General features: G+C 40.3%; 1 protein-coding gene across 1 annotated transcript in view; it reads right to left on the reverse strand.

The window, feature by feature from the left end:
• LOC126395970 (metalloprotease TIKI1-like) overlaps window positions 1-23,822 on the reverse strand; it is a 49,438-nt gene extending 25,616 nt beyond the window's left edge. Inside the window, exons 1-3 of the mRNA XM_050053772.1 lie at window positions 23,736-23,822; window positions 23,328-23,474; window positions 22,659-22,833 (exon numbers count right to left, since the gene is read on the reverse strand). Coding sequence (XP_049909729.1) covers window positions 22,659-22,833; window positions 23,328-23,474; window positions 23,736-23,822 — 409 coding nt within the window. The remainder of the gene's footprint in view (window positions 1-22,658; window positions 22,834-23,327; window positions 23,475-23,735) is intronic.
• Between the last annotated feature and the right edge of the window lie 261 nt (window positions 23,823-24,083).

The following is a 24,083-nucleotide window of genomic DNA, read 5'->3' on the forward strand; positions in this document are numbered from 1 at the left end:
TGTGAGGCCTTCAGTTTAGGACTAAAACACTTCTCCGCTAAGACTATGTAGACTGTGTCTTGACACGGTGCCCATGTAAAGTCTGCTATACAAAACAGGAGTGGAGCCGCGGCTGCTTGAAGTGGTATCTCAGTTTGGCATGCAGGTTTTCCAACCATTTTTATTTCGGAATCTCTTGATCCAAAGCTAAATCAGGAAGGCTGGGTCGAGGGAATCTTTGAAACAATGCGAACCAGATCTCCTCACCTCTTAAAATCCTCTATCAGAAAACTTTAAACATACAGTAGTTGTTACTGCGGCGGAGGAAATGTGGGTTGTGGCTTCCTTCACTTCCACCTCATCTGTCATCTTCACATATCAGGACACCTTATGTTTATGAGAGCTAATTTATGAACTCAAAGTTGAATCATCTCAGGGTTTCTGGGACTAATGTCGCCGCCCCAGACAAATGTTTTGGACTGATGCTCTGTTAAAAAGCATCTAAGTGAAATTTATTATGGTTAGTATTTGGGGAATTTGGCAGGAATGATGGGAGAGGTGGTTTGTTTAGCTTACAAAGAAAGTTTGATGAGCAAAATTGCAAGCAAAAGTATAATTTGCAGCAGCTTTATGTTCACTTTTGAAAATTAAAAAGATGGATCATTAAACATGCCCACGGATTTTTACTTTGTCTTTTCTTTTACGTGAATTATGTCTCGCCATGTTTATCGTTAGAGTAAAAAGTGTCTAAATCGCCTGCACGAGTTCTCCCGAGCAACTTTAGCTTTTGTATTTATGCTGAGAATAAATGAGAAGCAGAGCACATAAGAGGCCTGTGGTGTGAGGTTGTTTTTTAAATAAACCCTCACTCAAAATTTGTGGTGGCACACAGCACTTTGGAGCCGTGTTAGGGATTACATCTGTCAGGCTGCAATAGTCTCTACACTCTCTCTCAGTTTTGCCCTTTGCTGCCAAGAAATTATGGTGCTTGAGCACACACCAGCTCATTCACTGTGGTCGTATGAGAGAGTGATCAAAGTAAGAAAATTCTGTAAAAGTGAGCAGTTTTTGACAAAGTAAACCGGAGTGCTGCCAGCTCTGAATGTCTCTGCCACTGAGCGTCTCGTTTTACTTAGAAATACTGTCTCGGAGAATATTCTTACTATAGAGGCAAGTGAAAGGAGATTTTATACGCAGTTTAAGAGAGGTGGGGGGATACCTGCCCACTTGATCTTAGGTTTTCATATTGACTGTAAAAGTGCCATGTAAAAGCTTGTGTGTAAAATCTTGAATTGAATTGTAAATATAGCTGTCAAATAAACCTAGGGAAGTAAAAAGTACAATATTACACCTTGCGGTAGTAGAAGAAGTGTAAGTAGTACATAAAGCTCCTCAAAAATTGTACTTAAGAGCAGCACCCACTCCCACTGCACCACCAGATCCAAATTTAATAGAGGCTAAGGGTGCTTTCACATCTGCCCTGTTTGGTTCAGTTCAATCGAACTCAAGTTTGTTTGCCCCCTAAGTGTGGTTCGTTTGGGCAGGTGTAAACAAAGCAATCACACTCAGGTGTGCACCAAAACAACCGGACCGAGACTTTCTTAAAGAGGTGGTCTCGGTCAGGTTACAAACAAACTCTGGTGCAGATTAATAAATAGCTCTACAGGTAAGAGGGAAAGTATGTATTTTTGATTTGGGGGTGAACTGTTCCTTTAATGAGATAGGAAAGCAGAAAGACACATTTCTGCTACACAAATTATGTTCACTTTTTCTGACTTTTTTCTAATCTTTGCACTTTGCTGATGAATTACTGGATAATATTACATATTTGGGGCCATATAAAATGATCTCAGTCTCTGGCTGAAACAGCCACCACACACACAGTAGACAGACTGTGATGCAATTTGTGATAAGGGGATACAAGTGTAAGTTTAAAGAGTTACAAGCCAAAAAGTAGTGAACCCCTGTCAGAAATCGTACTGACTGAATGAGGCTACACACATTGCAGAGTTAAAAAGATAAATAGCAGGTTCAAAAGGACAATTGGCAGCTGTGAAACTAAACAAGTAACAAAACATTTTAAATTATTCAAAGAGAAATTCATCCAAAATGAACTGAAGTAGGACACTGAGATTGTTTTCTATCTAACAACACGATCCGCAGTGTTATATACTTCAAAATAAACTGCAGACAGTCATGCACTGGAGGTTTGATCACAAGCGTTCACGCAGCAGGAGCTCTGAAGCCATAACAGTGCTTATTTTCTACAGACGTGTGCTTTCTCTCGTCCGAACCTGCCAGAATGTATTCCTGCAGTTTGCATACTGCGGCCTCGAGACTGCTTCCTCTGAAAACACACATACCCCTGCCAGCCTCGCGTCCTGCTGCGCGTCTAAGCTCAGCCTTTCAACTGTCCCAGTCCAGAAAAAGGATACCAGGGGGAGTGGGATGCCCGCTCGCTTTTTAAAAGGCATTCCACATCGTAGTTTTTCTCAGATGTTCTCTCACAGAGCTTCCATCTAAAACATGTGGCTTAAAGGGCAATTTTGTGCCTATTTAGTTTGCATAATCTGCAAGAGATCTTGTCGATGTCAAATGAGGCCTGCAGATCATCAGTGATTTAGGTTTAGATTATAACTAAGAGCAGATCCACAGGCCTGTAGATTCACACAGGCTGTTTCTGGCTGTCTTATCTCTCCCTGTGTCATTTTTTTTCCTTTTATCTTCCTTTTCTGACAGACTTTATTACGATAACACAAAGTATGTCTCCCTGTGTCAATTACCAAACATCTGTTCATCCCATTTCATCTCTAATCACTCTCTCCTCTGTCCCTCACTAACTAGATAACCAGAGTGTGTTGTGGATTGAATAGCAGGCTTAGTTTTCCAGAGAAGGCTCCGGCCTCCCTGCAAATATTTCACAACCAAACAAGGCCAACTTTTACATCTGCTCCAACTAAAGCATCTGCAACAGCCTCAACAAAAACAGAAAATTGTGTTTTTTATGATTACAATCTTTCATTTGCTGCAGATCTTTGGTGACGTAAAACAGAAGTTACAAAACCTACTACAGTAATTCCGACATAAGTTAATTAGAACTGAGGCTGTTTGCTGATTCTGCAATAAAAAATAATCTCCTGCACTCAACACAGTCAGAGAATAGCATCGCACGATTTCACAAAGCTTTCTCTGCTTTTGTTTGCGTAATATCTTTTGGGATATGGGATCAATGAAACTCTTTAAGAAACTCTGAATAATAAACGGATGAAGGCACTTGGTGAATTAAATAATTTATTTCAGGATTATTATAAGATATAAAAGAGTCGTATCAATAATCACGAACAAGGACGTCATCGCAAAGAGCATTTTTCTTTGAGTTTTGACCAGTGTTGGGCAAGCTACTTGGAAAATGTAGTGAGCTATGCTACCAGTTACTCCACATCAAATTGAAGTTTCACTACCCCGAGGAGAAATGTAGCAAACTGAGCTACTAGAAAATGGCAAAAGTATCTGAGTGATAAGAAAAAATGTCAGATAGGACAAATAGGCAGGCAAAAAAATGTTCAGTTAACCTGTTTATTATAAAATAACAGACGTAAATTTGAAGACTTTCTGACATTTGAACATGTCCTCCAATAACATGACATCATCAGTCGGCCTATTACTCTGTCTCTCTTTCTTTCTCCTCTGCCTACTTAATGCATTTCTCTGTCTCTGCCTCTTTCAGTCGGCTGTCTGGCTCTGTCAGTAATTCAAAAACAGAATTCTAAAATGTATTTTTCAGTGAATAAAACCATGACAGTAATATAGACAATAAAAATAATAGACCTTAATTAGAACTTTTCTTTTTTGCGGACATTAGAACATGGACATGTCCTGTAAATAACATGTGACATCATTATGTCACTCTCTTACTCCTCGCTTCGGCACACTTTTTTTTCGTTTCCACTGCGAAAAGTTGTGGATAGTACCAATGGAACCGTTTCGTACCGTTACCATGTTTGGTACCCCTTCTGTTGGGGTACCTCCCACATTTAAGGGTACTGTTTGCATTGGAAACGCTAGGTCTAGGTATCATGTCTGAAGGGATACTTCTGGTTCCAAAGGTACCATACCAAAAGCGGTTGGTGGAAATGGGGCTGTTTTTTCTCTGGTGTCCACTGCAAATCCACTAAATAGACACAGTCTATGGGCAAAACCTGTAAGAGACACATCAGGAAGTGTGATGTAGCCAATAAGAGGCAGAGTAGGGCGGGTCTTGCCAAGAATAGCCAATAGCTAAAGCAGTAAGCAGAAATACTGAAGTATTAGTATGTGATGTCATGGGGAAGTGCTTCCCTCGTCTACATGCCTCGGTGTGGCGTCAGTAGCGTCAGTCACATTACTTATCCTCAGTTTTATTATCCTTACGTTTATCCAGACTTCCACAGAAGATAAGTCCACTGCACATCAGAGCTAGCCTGTAACTTTAATGGACGGCACCGCACTATCAGTCAATTAATTAACTTCGCTACTGAGAAGCTATTTGGCTCAGAAAGTAGTGATGTTACTAACTTCGCTACTGAGAAGCTATTTGGCTCAGAAAGTAGTGATGTTACCACCATCCATCCATCCATCCATTTTCTAACCGCTTATCCTCTTGAGGGTCGCGGGGGGGCTGGAGCCTATCCCAGCTGACATTGGGCGAGAGGCAGGGTACACCCTGGACAGGTCGCCAGACTATCACAGGGCTGACACATAGAGACAGACAACCATTCACATTCACATTCACACCTACGGACAATTTAGTGTCACCAATTAACCTGCATGTCTTTGGACTGTGGGAGGAAGCTGGAGTACCCAGAGAAAACCACCGCTGACACGGGGAGAACATGCAAACTCCGCACAGAAGGGCTACTCTACTTGTAGTGATGCTACTGCCCAACACTGGTTTTGACCTCACGTCCTTCTATATCTATTTGTGTTCTTTGCAAATACTCAGCCACGATTTGTGATTTCTTATGCTGTGTGCACTTAAGCTGAGAAAGGAAGTTGTCATTTCAAAAATATCCATATCGGTGCAGAAATAGACCCAGAAACCTAAAATCTTGAGCTGGCACTCCCACCAGGATGCCACATTTAAATATAATGAGGCTAATTTGAGTATAAAAACTCAAACTGGTGCTCTGTGGCGTCCCAGAATCCAGCATGGACTCACACAGCTTGTGTGACACTGTGCACACGCCATGCACGGCCAACAACACAGGCTCATTCATACGGTGAACCAGAACACTCTCCGCTCCAGCGAAACAATAAAGTATTCAATAACTCCACAGTGAGAGGCAGAGTGGAAGCCACAAATCACACAAGTCATGTTTTCCTCTGTCTCTTCATATCTTCATCCCCTCTGGGCAGCGTGTTGCTCTCCTTTATGTTTTCGCCTCAAAATGAAAAGGGACAGCTCCTTCATAACAATTCCCACTCAGAATCATCAATAGATGCACTGCTGCTTGCTAGCTACATATATAATTTTCCCTTCCCTTTCCCTTTCATAGAGTGGTGAGGTATTTCTGGTCGAAATGAAAGTTTAGCCCCTGGGCAGGCATGTTAAGAGCCCGTTCCAGGTGCATAAGGAAATACTGCTGGGTTTGAATGGGGTCAGGGGTGAGGAGTTCAACTCTTTCAATAAATCAACACAAGCTGTTGTGACAAGCGTTCACTGCTATGACTGGGAGAGAAGTGTGGGCTGTATGAAATATGTCTTTCAAGTGCAGAGACTGAGGCCTTTGACCCGATGAGTGCAACAAAATGTGTATGTTTAGGTGCCTCTCACTCAGCAGCTTTAACAGCCAGTTAGTTCTTCAGAGCGGCTGACAGGTTTATCCTCCCATTTAAGAAGAGACAGAGATGTACCACATGATACACTGCAGATGCTCCTGACATGTTAACATCCCACCGGTTAAATGTTTTTCATGGTTGTCTGTGTTGTATTTAGGATTGTAAATATGTAAGCTAATATTACGCTTCTGGGGAGAAAGGAGATGGAGAGGAAGATCCATGCTGACAGAAAGGCAAACAGTGACAGGTGGTCAGTAAGTCAGTGTGTCATGTCCCATTAAAGTAAGACTAATGCTGTTGTAATTCTGTCTCACTCATATCACGGTCTACTTTCACTTTCCTACAGCCGTAGATAAGTTACTAATAATGCAAAGCAAACATTTTCGTCTAGTTTACATTAAAAGCATTCAACTGGCGAAACACAGGGCTTTTATTGTAAAGCAGTCACAGGAAGTGCATTTGATTATTGCCTGACTTCTTCATGAAAGCAATGCAGGTTTGTTTGGCTGCACTGTAAACAGGAACAGAAGATGCTCCTCTGTTGTATTTCTGTACTTCTGTTTTGTTTTGTTTTGTTTTTAAATGGGGTTATATGAGGTACTTATCCATAGTTAGTTTATTACATATAGTAGATGGTGGTCTGTGTGCTCCTAGTTTGGAGAAGCAGACAGAAGCACCACCACGGAGGCTAAGCAATGCATTGCTGTGGATAGGGGATAAGAAGCAAAATGTAACAAAAATACATAGTATTGCTGTAGTTAAATGCTTACTCCTATGACTTTAACTTATTAAGAATTTTCTCAGTTTTTGGATTCTTTGTTCACCATGGAGGCATGATCAAAAAACAAAGTTTTCTAGCCAAATTCAATGTAACACAAGGTGAGTAATTGTTACACAAATGGTCATCTGGGGGTGAAGTATTCCTTTACAACACATTCTCACTCTGACCTTGTCACATATTGACGTTTGGTCATTAACTTTCCACATCCAGATATGTACAAGGTACTCTGGGTGTGTTGGTTATTGACGTTCTAGGACACTGTTTCAAGTTCTGCTTGTTAATGCACCGTCTTCTTTCAAAATATACTTCGGTTTTCACAGAAAATTTACCGTTACATTCAGTCTCTTTGAAAATAAACGCACTACATCAATACAACATCCCAAATTGACTTTTTTTTCCCTTCAACAACTAACGCACGTGGTTGGGTTGAGGCAACAAAAACATGTGTTTAGGTTTAGTAAAAAAGAACAGGGTTCGGCTTTATAATCTTACAGGATGCGAACACCGCTCTCCCAGGTGAAAGCCAGTGTTTGTTGGATCCACCCACTACCGCTCCCACTAACCCTACTTTTGGACCGGACATTTGCCACCTTAACTTTGGTTTTAGTCCAGTCATGTTCCCCTCTGATGCCACCGGACCCCGTTAAACTATATTGGCGACTGGCTGTGTATCATGCTGACATTAAAGGACGTTTTTTTTTCATCTGTGTCTGACGCTGGAAATCACTACCCAAGCACCAAATCTCGACTTCTTAACAGTGAGACTGGGTTGTCCTTCAACCATGCTTGCTGTTACCACCAGTGGCCGTTGGTGTTGCCAAATAAACCAAGACTGAAATCTTAAGGATTTTAACTCTAAATCCAAGACCAATCTGATAAAATTAGAGTGGCAGAGTGGTGAAAAAACAAACCATCCAACACATACTGTTTGTTGTTGGTCATTGCTTTTCAATATCAGCCATATGAGCATTTTCTGTTCAAATACCCCTACTGGCTGGACATCATTGTCAGTAGCCTAAAAGAACATTAATTAAATGATTAGTAAATAATTCAGACAACTGTTTGGTGAGGTTTAGGTAAAATTCTACTTGGTTATTTTGTGGATATGATTGTGTCAGTCTTCAATGTCAACCAAGTCCTGTGTCTTGTTGAACCATCCATCCCTTTGAGGTTTTGCAGTGCTACAACAACTGACACTACATCTACCTTTACTTCTCACAGACTAGACTCATAATTCACATGGCCACTAGAGGTCCTTGTCAGGAAAACGTACACATACAGAATGTGGTATTTGAACAAATGCCTACCGTGCAAACTCAATACCACACAATCACACACTAAGGTAACAGTGAAATATGAAATGGCCACTTGATCTCAAACTCATTGGGAGGCACTAGAGAAAAAAGAACAGCAAAACATTCTCTGTTCCAGCAAAAAAAAAAAGTCCCACAAGATGTAACTTTAAAAACTGAAAACCCTTTAAAAAAATAAGTTGCAGCATAAAGGTGTCATTCAAACTTAAATCCGGGACTTAATCCAGGTTTGGCAGGCGTTTCGTCCCTGCATGCCCGCTTCTCTACCAAGTGTGTGGTAGGTCTGGTCTGGATTTTAATGGTGCTGTATGACATGTGTGTACTCATGTCAGCGACTGCCCTAAACAGTTGTAAACTGGCTGTTTATGAGGGTGAGGTGCTGTGAAAAAAGCACCATGTTTTTGACTTTCACACCATCTGGGGAAGAAAAAAGTGAAAGAGGGCAAGCGACCGCAGTGATGTAGTGCTCAGTGTGAAAACACACTGGAGGGATTCGGGCCAGGTATGTGTAAGGTTTGGGCTGGGGATTTGAATAGGAATGTCCAGTCGATCAGCTATAACTCTGAGCCTGAACTATTCTGCACACAGGGGAAGTTAAAGCACAGTTTACAAAATACATTGGAAAGACATCTATTTAAATTCCCTGAATTCTCTCGTCTGCTCACTAAATTAGTTTAAATTATCTCCACACACTGTCTGACAGTCTCATATAGCCTACTGTGTATTCTGCATCAGTTTGTTCCAACTCTTTATTGAAGCTATATCATGTTTACACTGAGGGATATACTCCATCTTTTTTTGGCTGCATCTTTCAATCCAGTAGAAATATACTAGATGTCCTGTGCATCATTTCCATACACTTTGGCCTGACATATTGAGATCTACCCTGGCAAGCCTAACTCCAGAATAAATGTTGGCATTGTACGTTTCTGCAAACCACAGCTAGGTTACACTTGGAAATTATTATGTAGCGGATACACTGAAACCTTACTCTTTTTTACGTTTCGACAACGCTGTGGTTGAAGTATGGTTATTAATGTTTAGGCACAAAAACCACTTGGTTAGCAAAGATATTTTTTTGCCCTAAAACATCCACGTTTGGTGGCACAAACGCCACCAAAAATACAGCAATGACTCTCAAGCAGTCGTCTGCAGCTTGCCAGTCATCTCACCTAGGTGCCATGCCATCCACCATCCCCTCCACCTCCCAATGACAACTCAAATACTACGTCACTTTAGAAACATTGATATGATCAGTAAGTAGATATTTAATGTATCTATGGTTTGCAGAAATGTACATTGCCGATATTTTCCTCTTGAGACTGAGCTGCCACTAGAATTCAAAATAAGTTCTGTGGGTTTGAATGAAGTTTGGCTGCACTGCATGAGTGTGTCATGATGTCATACAGTATTTAAATGGTTTTCAATCAAATGTGTGTCATGGGCCCCTAAACTGATTCACATTGTAGGTCATGGACCCCATTTGATAAGCATTCCATTAAGACCAGACCTCTATCGCTGTCAGCTACAGTTGAGAAGATAACCATGGAGGAAATTAAATCTATCATCAGAACAGTCGCTCTTTTGATTTTTACTAATACTGGGCTCATTTCTATAATGACTTGAGCAGTGAAAATAAGCTATTTCCAATTCTGGGGACCGCTTGGAACTCCCCCTTTGGGAGTTTCCGGCCCCGTGGTTGAGAATAGGGCTGGGTTAAAATAATTGATTCATCCGATTCAAAACAATCTTCACTGGAATGACCCGATATCGGTTCATAAAATCCATCTTTTAATATACGCTTTTTCCAATGGATGTATGAAACATTGACCCTGTTAATCTCGCCGATAGTAGGCCAAACAAGCTGTGGTGCTAAATTATTAACGACAGTAGGATTAAGAAGCTCCCATATTAACAGTTCTTTTATCTGTAACTGTTAACTTACTGTTTTTCTATTTTGGTGTAATGTAATGTGTGTAATGACATTTTATGACATTTTAGATTTGTTTCAAGTGAGGTATTGAGTTGATATTGTGACTTTATATAGATGTAAATATAGATCTATGAATTTCTCTCACATTCTAGTGAAAATTGGTATTGTAACTTATATATCCTCAATTGAATCACTATTGAATCGGAAATCAAATGGAATTGAGACTTTGTGAATGGAAATCGAATCGATTCAGTAAAATCAGTGGCGATATTCAGCCCTAGGTGAGAACTACTACTGTATTTAGTGATTACTAGCTTAACTTTGTGAGTCTTGCAGTTTGTTTAATATCACCACAATTTACAATTGTCACTACTACAGTCTCATTAATTATATTTATTCATTTTACAGTTAATTTATCTTGGGCAGGGAACAATATATATATTGCATAAGGTTCGAAGCACCTGTGGTTTGTGGGCATGTGTCACACACAGTAAATTAAAATATAAAACACTGCTGTTTTAGTCTCTTTGTTTCTTCTTTTGTCTCATTTATATATTCCTATTTTCAGATACCACGAAGGATCACATGCTAAAGGTTACTCTGCACCAAAAAACACTTAAAAAATGCTACCTTTAACACTCATTATGTCATTTTTCTTCTTCACTATTATAAATATAAATTTGGCTCAAGCAGGACATGGTGCTGACTCTTAACTGCAGAGAAGTACAATGTATTAAGTGACTATTTCCCCGCTCCAGTACCGACAGCTACCCACAGACTGACAACTCAAGGTGCTCTGTGTGAGTTATGAGTTCATGTCAACCTCTGTCATGAGCCGCAGCCCACGGGCCAAGAGCCATCCATTTATTACAGGCTACCCACCACACTAAACAGCTCACTGACCGAGGGGTATTCACTTTAGCGTGGCCCTACCAACCTAAATAGCAAAAGATCCAAAGGCGAACCTTAATTGTCTGTGAAAAGAGTCAAACATTTCAAAGTACAGTAACCGTCAGAGCCTGTCAACCACACTGGCAATTACACCACCGCAAATATTTAAATTTGTGGTTTTGGAGCGGAGTTTGAGGGGAATCATGATGTGCTAAGCAGCTTGGGGTTGAAACTGAAACATGGATGCATTCAAGTTCAGCATGGCGAGGGGGGAAAAAAAAAAGACAAGAATCAGTAAGAGCCTGCAGAAACGGAGCCCTCGGCCTTCAGCGATATGTAAACACATCATTTTATTAAAGTCAAGAGTGCCAGGGTATGGCAGAGATTATAAAGGGAACACGGGTTCAGATTGTATACATGGATTGGGTTACTGTACCTATGGAGCGCAGCAATAACCGCTTCCATATGGCTGTCTGAACATATGGCGCTTTTTAAACATCATCATTTACGTTGAGTGATGGCCGTGGTATTTCAGACAAACAGATGGGGGGAAAAGACAAATTTCCAGGAGGTATTTACTTACAGTACAGTAAAGTATAGCGAGGCATGACAATACCCTAAATTCAAAGCAGGGTAAGACAGGGCAGCAGCTTAGTTATGCATCAGAAAACTGGAAAAACCTTCATATTTCTGTCATATTTCTGTCCGTATGGATACGACTAGCCAGGGTAGACAAAGTAATTGTTTCGCAAGTTACAAGTAAGTCTCAAGTCTTTTCACTCATGTACAAAGTCAAGTCCAAAGCCCTAAGCCCTAAACTGTTTTATTCCGAAACAAGTCATGATGCACTCTTCACCAAATGAAATGCCATTATAACAGAATATTAAATTTACAAAAATCATAAATGCTTTTTAAAATTTGTACTTATTTGCAGAAACAGGTTGTAAATTTTGACCTGTACATTTTGCATAATGCAATAAACTTTTTGTTGGCGACCGCATAGGTTTTGTATGTGAACAAAACTGCTTGGTTTCACTTTTTCCAACTGGCTTTTAACATAACGTTACTTCTTCATGGCTCTCTACTGCAACTTGACTAAATGATGTCAAATTGATTCAGACAAAGTGGATCTGGAGAGCTAAGTGTCAACTGTGAATGATGAGTGTTAATGTTAGCTGATTCAGAAAATGAAGGGAAATTAATTGATTCTTGGCATTTCAATGGTTTGGGCCAAGCAGCAACCTCTGAGGCTGAAAAATAAAGCCAACATGGAAGTATGAAAAACTGCAGTTCCTCTAATGGCCACTTGAGGCTGGCTCAAGAAGCCAGCCAGTCCCCATAGACCCTCATGTTAAAATGCCCAACTTTACAGCTAACATGTTTACAACCTGGTACAAGAAACGGTTTTGGTATTCATAGCTAATTTCCCTGTTCATTACAACTGTATGGGGGGCTAATTTTTTTTTTTAACTCGCGCATTTACATTTCATTAAGGCTTAAATTTACACATAATTAAAGGTGAGCTGTTTTGACTGATAAGCTGTCTGTCTGTAGTGTTCTCGGCTTCTCAATCAAATCCACCCCTCATGCCTCCACAGCTCCAGCTTCTCGCCCAAGTACGGTCACTTTTGACTCCAAAAAACCAAGATGGCGAAAGCCGAAGTTAAAAATTAAAGATTAAAGTTCCACTGATTGTCACACACGAGTGTGTGAAATTTGTTCTCCGCATTTGACCCATCCCCTGAGGGAGCGGTGAGTAGCAGCGGTGCCGCGCTCGGGAATCATGTGGTGATCTGCTGAACTCGAGGCTACAGAGTGGGAGTCCGCAAACCAATGGGTGACCTAATGGTAGCTACGTCCATTATAGTTACAGCCTATGGTTTGGGCTTGAGGGAAGGAAGAAGTAAGTATTATCAAGTCACGAATCATTGGTGTTAAAGTCCAAGTTGAGTTGCAAGTCTTTTTTTGGTTCCCTCAAGTCGAGTCTATAGTCATCAAATTTGTGATTTGGCCCTGACTGGAGTCCAAGTCTTCTGACTCGAGTCCACACTTCTGAAGACTAGAACTCTTTATGATAAGTCCCATCTAAGTTACCCTTCCAAAAATACTGCAGGCCTGCTGAGACTCAAACGCTTCCTGACAGAGTGTAAAAACTGGCAAATCTTATCTGTCAAAAATACTATCCCAGCCAGTATGCAAGTTTTGGAGTAATGTTGCGTAACAAAAATAAGCAGATCACTGTAAGCTTGCCAAATTCCAAAACTGCTGTCAGAGCATTTTTATTCACAGATTGTTAAATGTGGCTGTCGGTAAAGGTTGAGGCAACGGTGCTGTTACCCTACTGACCCTCTTTTGTTTAATTTAGCACAGAGAGGCTGAAAGATATTCAGAAAAATCAGAAAAAAACATGATATGATAAGGAACTCTGTGTAACATGCACACAAGTTTCTTATTCCATGAATCATCTCTCCACACCCTCGTAATATTAAACAAACTACTGGGTGGTCATCATGAGTTTGCTACATAAGCACAACATTGCTGTAAGCAGCTGTTATCATCGTCCAGTCTCTCTTTTTCTCTTTGTTCACGTCTCTCTGTTCTGTGTAATGAAGCTAAAAATGCAGTCTGACAAAGTCTCTGGAGAACACAACTTGGTTAAATGAAGACAGATCGTTGACAGACGAAATAAAACTGAGAGTACGGTGGAGGTGGGGATGAAGACAGAGAGCAAGTGTGCTGAGAGAGAGAAGGAGAGAGGCAGGGAAAGATGTGTGTGTTCCTCTCGGCTGACCAGTGACCACTTCTGTTTGTTTGACTGTTGCCTTTCTGACCACTACTCTGACCAGACCGCTGTAAAAACAATGTTTCTCCAACAGCCAGGGCTGGGATGCAACATTGGTCACAGGCCTCATTCTGGTGAGTCTGGATACAACCAAAGAATCAATATCTAAGAATTGGTGTGAGGAAGTTTTGTATGGGAGGAATTTTTCAGACCTCCTGTCTGTTTTTGTAAGCTGGAACAACTTCCCTCAGTGGAAACAAAGCTTTCATTTACAGCCTCCACTAAAATAGCATTGTAAGTCTTGTGTGTGATTTATCCTGGCTTCATATGAGCAGAGGAAATCTCCACTAGTCGCTAGGCTAATTTATACAATACAAAATGCCATAGGCTTGTGCTAATAACGTTAGCCTGTTGTATTTGCTTTGGTAAGTGTTTAGTATAAGATAGTTGTTTTGTCAGTGAACCTTGTGAGTTGTAATGGAGCCACATTTTGTGACATTACTTTTGTTGAATGTTGCTGGTGTTCCTGGCTTCATATGAGTAGAGGAAATCTCCACTAGCCGCTAGGCTAATTTATACAATGTAAAATGCCATAGGCCTGTGCTAATAATATGAGCATGTTGTATTTGTGAGAAAAATGTGTCCAGCAAAAGACAAGTGGTTTGTCTGTGAATGCTGCGAGTTATAGTGAAGCTGACTTGTTGCTATTTCGCCATGTTTGATGTGTGTTTTGAATAAACTAAACTTTAAAGCACTTTACAGAAGCCCCACCACCGACTAGTGTTTTGGAGGTGTATCTGCAGAGCCAGACACACCACCGCACAAGTGTAAATGCTCACAATGGCATAGGCCAAGTGCATAGGTTACGGCGTAGGCTCGGCAGTATAAAGCCACCCTTGCAGTTTACATCTATATCTGTCATGTGTATAGCCATGACAGACAATGCTTTGAATTTGGATGTAGCTGTAAAGAAGCTACACATTTGAAAATGTGGATTCTTCATACACATCTTCAACCAGTCAGCACAGAGGATCTATACAGTCAACACAGTTTTAAGGTGGATACCCAAGATGAGTGTCATGGGTGTTGGATAATGGCTACAGGAGTGTTGAGCTTTTACCGTTTGGATTTAAAATGCCATTACTTCATTTTATCCTATCAGACATTTGTGTAAAATTTTGTCATAATTAGTGTATTAATTCTTGAGTTATGGCCAAAAACGTGTTTTGTGTGGTCACGGTGACCTTCCAACTCCACAACTTTATCAGTTCATCCTTGAGTCCAACTTGACATTTGTGCCAAATGTAATGAAATTCCCTCCAGGCATTCCTGAGATATCACTTACAGACAAATGGACAACCCAAAATCACAAAACCTCCGGCCACGGCTATCGCCGGCGTGGAAGCATAAAAATGGATCTTATCTAATAGTGGCTCAAGACTTGGTCCACAAAGTGCAGACACTCACAGAAAACAAGACAAGAGAAAACAAGAGACTAAGTAGGCCTATGTGTGTGTGTGTGTGTGTGTGTGTGTGTGTGTGTGTGTGTGTGTGTGTGTGTGTGTGTTGTGCTGTAAGCACATGAGAAATCATTTAGGGTTAGAAAACGTTAGCTCTGGTTTGGCAGTGTGTGACTGTCAACCATTAATGCTTTCTCCATAAACAATTTCCAAAACCGCAAAAAATCACTAAATATTTCTTCCCCATAAACACAGATAACAATGAGAAACAGCAACTTTTATCCATTTTCCTTAACTACTGTTTCACTTTTAATAAACTACATGATCTTACTGTTGTGGAGTTCAGCTTCTTTCAATTATGATTTTATGAACATTTCTGCTTCATATGAAGAGAAGTTATTCAACTACAGGGGCCAGAAGCATAAACAATGTGTACGCACAAAAACCATGCGCATGCCTTTTCCCACACATAAACTGGAATTCATAAAGGAAGAATGTGTGGTGAGAATGTGCGCACCTCACCGTGTTCTGTAATGTTAATCAAAGGCAAATTTATACATTTATTTTTAAATTTGTGAGTGATGAATTTCCTTCTCTTAGATGTACATTTGAGCCATCACCTCCCTGTTAATGATAGTTTATTGTTATCCCGTGAAGCTCTGTATAAGGTCAGTTTCAACAAGAGAGCTATGAATGAATCATTGATCATCCTTCTGACCATGATGGTTTGCAGAAAGAATTAGTGGTACGGATGCTACGCATAGCAACAGTTGTGCGTAATAACAGCTGTTCTGGCACCATTGGAGAACTCAGTGAAATTGCACTTAACCATATTTTTTTCATTAAGAGGTCTAATGAATGTGGAGGAACACAAGTACTGATATGCAAACATACTGTAAAGCCACGTTTCCACCTAGCAGTACGGTAAAGCCACGTTTCCACTGAGCAGTACGGTATAGTTCAGTTCAGTTCAGTACACATTTTTTACGTTTCCACTGTTAAAAGTTGTGGATGGTACCAATGGCACTGTTCCGTACGTCCCCATTTTTGGTCCCCCCTCTGTTGGGGTACCTAGCACACAGATCTGGTACTAAAAGGTGGAGCTGTGAACACTGCAGTCTGTTGATTGGTCGATAGCGGACAGTCACTCTGCTCAGAGCTGAGTTGTGGCTGGTTCTGTAACCACTGTTCATATTAATAAATAATAACAATATATTATTTTATATTATATATTATTATATTATAATATAATAATAATAATAATAACATAATTGTGGCAAGTCTTACATATATTAGTAAACTGTAACTATAAAAATAAAGGATGTTTTGCTGCCTCATGCAGCAGCTGTAGACTGAGAAAAAAAAAATTAATTCACTGGGCTGACTGCTGGAAACTTTTAAGGTGGAACGTTAACTTGTAATGTTACTCAATACATGAGTTGATGACGTGAATCCATCAGCCCACCTTAAATTTCAATATGGCAACTTTGACCATTACTAGTTTTAGACACTTTTAGTAATGAGTGGATCTTCAAGTGTTTAAAAATATATATTAATTTGGACCAGATTATGTGAACTGCATATATTCTAATCCTCACTTGGAGAAAAAAAAGCATAGTGGAGCGCCGTTCCTATGAACTATGACAACACTAAACCCCTGAGCTTGCCTGAGAAGGACTAAATGCACAAACTCGCTATTTTTAAATATCCCATGGAGAGAGATTCTCACTTCGCCTGTTCTATTTTATTCTGCAAATGTCGGCATGCNCCCATTTTTGGTCCCCCCTCTGTTGGGGTACCTAGCACACAGATCTGGTACTAAAAGGTGGAGCTGTGAACACTGCAGTCTGTTGATTGGTCGATAGCAGACAGTCACTCTGCTCAGAGCTGAGTTGTGGCTGGTTCTGTAACCACTGTTCATATTAATAAATAATAACAATATATTATTTTATATTATATATTATTATATTATAATATAATAATAATAATAATAATAATAATAACATAATTGTGGCAAGTCTTACATATATTAGCAAACTGTAACTATAAAAATAAAGGATGTTTTGCTGCCTCATGCAGCAGCTGTAGACTGAGAAAAAAAAATTAATTCACTGGGCTGACTGCTGGAAACTTTTAAGGTGGAACGATAACTTGTCGTGTTACTTAATACATGAGTTGATGACGTGAATCCATCAACACGCCTTAAATTTCAATATGGCAACTTTGACCATTACTAGTTTTAGACACTTTTAGTAACGAGTGGATCTTCAAGTGTTTAAAAATATATATTAATTTGGACCAGATTATGTGAACTGCATATATTCTAATCCTCACGTGGAGAAAAAAAGCATAGTGGAGGGCCATTCCTATGAACTATGACAACACTAAACCCCTGAGCTTGCCTGAGAAGGACTAAATGCACAAACTCGCTATTTTTAAATATCCCATGGAGAGAGATTCTCACTTCGCCTGTTCTATTTTATTCTGCAAATGTCGGCATGCAGCCCCGTTGTATGGACGATAAATGAGGTGCAGACTTCCATCTGTGTCACCGGGGAAGAGCCAGGAAGTACAGTGAGTGCTGAACGGAGCAGTGAGTGACAACAACCCGGCCCACATTTAAGAGTACTGTTTGCGGAGGAAACGCTAGGGTCTAGGTACCATGTCTGACGGGTTACTTTTGGTTCCAAAGATACCATACGAAAATGCTTGGTGGAAACGGGGCTTATGTTTATGGCTGTTTCTCCATGTATGCTGAACTGTGGATGAGGAAATGAGGCTTGTGTACGTACAACAAGCACCACAATAATCAAGATTAATAAAACAGAATCAGGCGTACACATGGTTATATAATATCTGACAAAAAAATGCATATGCACATTTCTGCCTTGGTGCATACACACAGTTTTAGTCATAAATCTACACAGAGTTTTATGCATCTGGCCCCGGATCAAGATTTTTGATCGAGGAATGTTTTGTTTTACTGCAGCAGCAATGAATAGCAAAAATATATTTCATTTAAGAAATGATTAACAGTGCAGGCTCATCATCTTGTGTATGTGATGGTCCTCTTTGGCAAAGGTTACGCTGCTTTCCGTCTTGGATTAAAAGTTACTGCAATGTACTTTTTCTCTGTCCGGTCATCAATCCTGACAAACAAACATGAATGAGGCTTCCATAAACACCAGATCACCAGGATACCCAAACCCCTTTTGCGCTTAACTCTCGTGATATCTTAAGTTTCCTTTGGCAAAGCACAATCTACATCCAACTGGGCAATTTGACAGGGAATAAATTATCATGTATAAACTGTTTTGTTAACTTGTTGTGGCAATAAAGCTTATTACTGGGGAAAATGAAAACCCTCAACATTTTTCCACATAGGTCAGTCAGGAATCTGCAGGCCAACCCCTGCAGGCTAATGGGATCATTACTCGGGAAGAGAGGTATGCTAAATATGTGGCTAATTCCTCCGAATCCGATTTAGTTTGAAGTCTGGATGAATTTCAAGTAATCATAATTTACCTAAAGCTTGCAGCATTACAATTTAAGTTCTCTCTGGCCACTGCAACATGTCAAACAGACAGCTCAGTAAATTATTAGCCAAAAAATATATAAGTATAAAATGCAGAACAGACAATAATCACATCCTGAATCTGTCAAGACGCTGTTCTGCACAGATTCAGAGAGACATGAGATGGTCACGGATAACAGCGGTCTCACACCTGATGTAACAGGGAAGTTGAGTACGCCAACATAATGGGCTCCATTGTAGTGTGTGTGTGTGTGTGTGTGTGTGTGTCTATGTGTGTGTATCCTCTGACCCCTCCAGGGATAATTAAGGACACATTTTACCCATGTCCGTCTTGGGGGCTGGGGGGTGTGTGTTCGTTCATTGTGTGTGTGTGTGTGTGTGTGTGTGTGTGTGTGTGTGTTTGTGTGTATGCACATGTGCATGCACCCTAATGTGCCTCATCCCGTTCCTTGTACACGCCGACCCAACCTGCCCTCCGTACGTCTAAGACTAGTGCTTCTGGGCTGATTGCCCGTATCACTTTCACTCACCAGCTCTCACACACACACACACACTCATAAATACACACAGAGGCACACACCTTTTTAGACCAAGCCCTTGTAAAGGCACCTCCTCAGGGACACGCCGTGAAATGTACTCCTTGTTAGGGCTTGAGTGTGTGTGTGTGCATGTGTGTGTGTGTCTGCTTTTCCTCAGCTGTTTCCTGCCAGCTCGGAGACCAACAGACTGTGAAGGCCTCTCTCTCTCTCGCTGCTCAGAGTTTGCTGCTTCTCTGCTTCTAAATGACCAAAGAAACTTTGGATGAGGACGTTTCTGACGATGTCATCAAGAGGAAAATCTGACTGTGAAATTGATGGCACTGAAACGTGATCCTCTCTCCTGCATACATATCCCATAATGAGCTAAATCAAATTTGGGGCGAACAGATTCTTTCCAAAGTGTATGTGTTCTGTAAAAATATCATAAATTATCTGATGGTTTTCATGGATTCAATGAAAAATTGACGAGTCCACGTTGTGCTGTTTATTTGGGAGTGTGATGAACTACAAATTTATGATGTGCTGAAGCATTAATCTGTAGCACACTTTCATTAAATTATAATGTCGACACCATTATTTTGTCACACTTGATGATAGATTAATGAATTAATACTCCGGATTTTATTTTTGGTTTCTCTGTGTGAGTATTTAAAGTCTGCATCGAAACTGACTCATGGACACTTGATTTCTGGTGATTTCCTTGAGTGAAAGTTTTTTCAAAATTATTTACAAAACAGTTGTAAATACAAATATGTGTATCTGTAAATAAAAAGTCATTACAGCTGTAAAGATCAATCAATTAGTCAGTTGAAAGTAAACAACTATTTTGACAGTTGATTAATCATTTTAGTAGCCAAGCCAATATGCACATTTTTAATTTCTCAAATGTGAGTATTTGATGTTTGTATCATATTTGATAGAAAATGTAATCTGTTTGGGGTTTGGACTGAGGGCCAAATAAGTGTAATGCGCTATTTTTGTGTTGTTGTTTTAAATATTTTCTGACAATTTACTGACAAAGTAATTGATTGACTGATGAATCAAGAAAAGAATCAATGAAAACAATTGTTAGTTGCAGCCCTATAAATGATGTTTCTCCAAGCAACAACGAAGGTTTTACTGAATGTCTCATTCCTGGTACAGGGACCCTGCTGGAAACAAAATAAAATAAAGTTTGAAGACATCTGGCCACTACAACTAAGACTACTTATCTACTTCTGCAGATGTGTGTTTAGGCCTGTAGCATTTTTATTCTTTCTGCTGCTATGTGGTCTATAATTTAACCCTATGTACATATAAAAACTATGACAAAATCTTTTCATCAACAACCTTTTTCCATGACAAAAACGAGACGATGACAAGCTAAAAATGGATCATGATCATAAAAACTAAGACGATATCTATGTTTCATTTTCGTAGACGAGACATGACAAAAATGTTCGTGGTGGACTATCAAACTTTGAAAGCCAAGAATGGCCGTGTTTGTAAATATCTTCAAATGCTGCATGAGCGACAGGCTGGTAAACTCCAGTGAGTAGTCTGTGCCGGGATGTTCCCCTAGCTAGGAAAACATGCACACCAGAGCAGCGTCAGCCGATGGTTTGAGTTATAAGCTGTAATTCAGCAGTAAATAATCAGCCGTGTGTGTCTGACTGTAACTGGCAGAAGTGTTAAGTGGATTTGTGGAAGTTTGTTGGTTGCAGTGGTGGCTGTTAGCAGTTAGCTCTGCTTGTAAGTCGCTGAATGGCAGCAGAGCAAGCAGCCATCAGCCGCCAGACTTCACATCTGTTGATCTCCGCAGGATTCCACTAACTCCAGACTGTCTCAAGAGGGTTTGTGGACTGATTGCTGTCTGACAGGCAGGTAGGAGGCTGAGTTATCTGTGAGTGTAGCTGTGCTGCGAGTAAACCGTCTGAACTCAGCAGAGTTTTCTCAGACAGAGATGAAAGTTAAGTCTTAATCACCAACTCTGTGAGACATCCAGACTAACATGGTACACAAGTTATTTTTCTGCTTCGTAACAGTGAGATCGATAAATCAGTGTTTAAAATGAACCTGGGTACAAATCCTAGTTGTCTCAGATTAGTTATTTGTGGTGCCGAAGTTTTTGAGAGCATAAATCAAAAGATGTTGAGCTTTTCAAATGACGATCAGTAAGTGTATGTTTGTAAATCCCCCCTTAAACCTGTCAAACACTGCTGGAAATGACAGTTTGTAAGTGTGTAGAAATTATTTGTAGTTGTGGAAAAAACTGTCTAATTGAAATTTTTAAACAACCTGTCACCTTAATTATATTTTCTAACACATGAATTAGACTCACTGGATAAGTTTGAAGATAAACTATGGAGGATAAAAATGACTAAAATGTGACTAAAACTAATCTAAGCATTTTTGTCTCATGACTATGACTAAGACTAAAATAGCTGTCAAAATTAACACTGGTACATATGGTGTTACAGTTAATGTTTATTCTTTGGTTTTGTGTGCATATGCCCAAGAAGTCTTGTTCTATTTTTGTTGTTGGATATGTAGCCCCATTTTGTGTGGGAAGGGATACGTGTTTGGCATGACATAAAAACTATTTAAAATACTTTATCTAGACTGAAAACCTGCCTGTGTAAATTATCACAAAACAGCCTTGTCTTTTTTATTGGGTGTTAACTGTGCTTTGATGAAACAACCACCAGATAAAGACTGCCTTAGATATACATTGTCCACCCAAGAAACACGAATACACACACACACATACACACACACACACAGAGGCATCCATGTTTAAGTAGACAACTATGTGGAATCTTCTTTGCTGTTATCTGGTCTATTTATCCTCCCTGTTTAAAGTCAAGTCTCTTATCAGGCAACTGCTACTTATGAGGTATTTAAAGAATTGAACTGACATTTCCAAAACTATGTGAAAGACCTCAAACAGGCCGGACGTCTGTTTCTGGTCAGCCCTGCCCTGATAAAAGGATGTTTTATTGAGCCTAAGCTTTAGAGAAAGACAACTCTGTCTTATTTGGACCCTGAGCTGATAAAGCTGTGGATCAATGGCGGAGTCTAGTCGAGTGTAGTTTAGTCATTTAAGCCGCTGATGAGTTGCAGGACTGCTTGTCGATACCAGTTTCACAAACAGAGTCAACAAAGGAGGAGATGGGAAACACAAAAATCTGAGATGTGTCCTGAGGTACAATGTGAAATCTGCTAATCCTGATATTTTTCCCATCCAAAAAGGAAAAGAGGGATGAGGAAACATATTGTATATTATAGTATATACTCTAATTCTACGTCTGAATGGAGCTGTAATGCTTTGCAGATCAGAAAGAGAAAGCTGATCAGGTGGGATTTCTGTCTCAGCTTTCTTAAGTTGTCTTTGTTTTCTCTTTCTCTGCATGAGTTTGTTAAGCTGCTCAGTTTGTTAAGCTCTCCTTTGCAGAAGTGCTCTGCTAACAAAAAGAGGAATTCAAGTCATTTTGTTGTAGGGATAAAAGTAATCTTATTGAGTGCTTTGATGAACAGGGACTTTTAAGACCTATGTGTTGACATTTTAGCCCGAAACACTGGCATCTGTGGAGCTGATGCTTTAATATCACAAAATATCGTTCCTTGACAGTGTGTGTTTAACACCAACCTGCTCCAAAGGCGAAGAAGAAGCTCTTATCAGGGTGTTCCTCCAGCAGCGCCTTGACCCTCTTCCCCATCCTCTCATTCCTCTTGTAGATGAGTTCCTGTCGAAAGTAGCTGTCTATTTCCTGGGCGGTCACCTGCTCGCTGGGTGGCAGCGTCACGTTATTGAAGTTAGGGACCTGGAGGGTGTAGGGGTGATGGTTCAGTCAATCCATGAAGGTGAAAAGACAAAGAGGGGAAGCGGATTTGTTTTGGCTTTCCCAGCGCTTTCAAACAACTTTCTCAAAAGAAAGAGAAATCTAAAAACCCATTACTCAAAATGTGTATTTGAACTAACCAAGGTGCACAGGGATTATTAGATGGAAGAACAGCCAGTAAAAGCGAGAAAGGCAAGATGAGGATGATGGAAGGAGGAACAGAAGAGCTAAATTGGTGATAGTATAGAGAAGCTGGTAGAGGGGAGTGGGCAGGAGGAGGTGTGGGGGGATGAAAGGTCGGTCAGAGGGTTAGGGGTGAAGGTAAAAGGTGAAGGGTCATGTCACTGGGACACTCCAAAAGGTCAAGGGGTCACAATGACCCTTAGCTTAATAACTAGAGGGAAAGTAGTTAAAGTCCACTCGATAAGATCAGATAAGATCAGGTAAAAACAAGACAAGCAATATGTAAGACTGACCTGTGATGTGTCATGATTGAAGATGATGGAGTTGAGATCTCCACAGTTGTAGTGCCTGATGAGGTCTTCGGTGGTGTACGGGACCTGTAGGCTTCCTGCTCTTAAAGACTCCTGCTGTAATAACGTCTGGTTCAGGGCAAAGATCACCTAGAATGAGACAACAACAATTTATTTATTAGGTTTTTTTTACCCTGATGGTAAATGGTAAATGGACTGCACATGTATAGCGCTTTTCTCATCCTCTGACATTCAAAATGCTTTTGCACCACATGTCACAAATATCACCCATTCACACACTGGTGGCTGAGACTAACGTACATGGTGCCACCTGCTACTCAGTAAGCATTCACACACACTCACATAACAAGGGAACAGCCTTCAGGAGCAAATTGGGGTTCAGTATCTTGCCCAAGGATACTTGAACATGCCAGGGATAGTACCGCCAATCTTCCCATTGGTGGACGACACTCTACCTCTGAGCCACAGCCGCCCCATGGTAAGTTGGAAGCCCCAGAGGCTTTCTTTCCTTGCAAACCCCATAGTTGTACAGATTCAGCAAGAGCAAGTACACGCAGAGGAATTTGACTTATTAGTATCGATGCAACTTATGCATAGCAAAGTACGTTGAGTAAATAAATTAAGCTACAGAATCAATAATGCATTACGAATATGGATGTGTTTAACTTAAGTTGGAGAACTTCCTTGAGTTTAAAATGACTCAAGAAATTTAAAATTGCTCATGTTGCTCATAATGCT

The sequence above is a fragment of the Epinephelus moara genome, chromosome 9 (genome assembly GCF_006386435.1).
Source record: "Epinephelus moara isolate mb chromosome 9, YSFRI_EMoa_1.0, whole genome shotgun sequence".
Classification (NCBI taxonomy): domain Eukaryota; kingdom Metazoa; phylum Chordata; class Actinopteri; order Perciformes; family Serranidae; genus Epinephelus; species Epinephelus moara.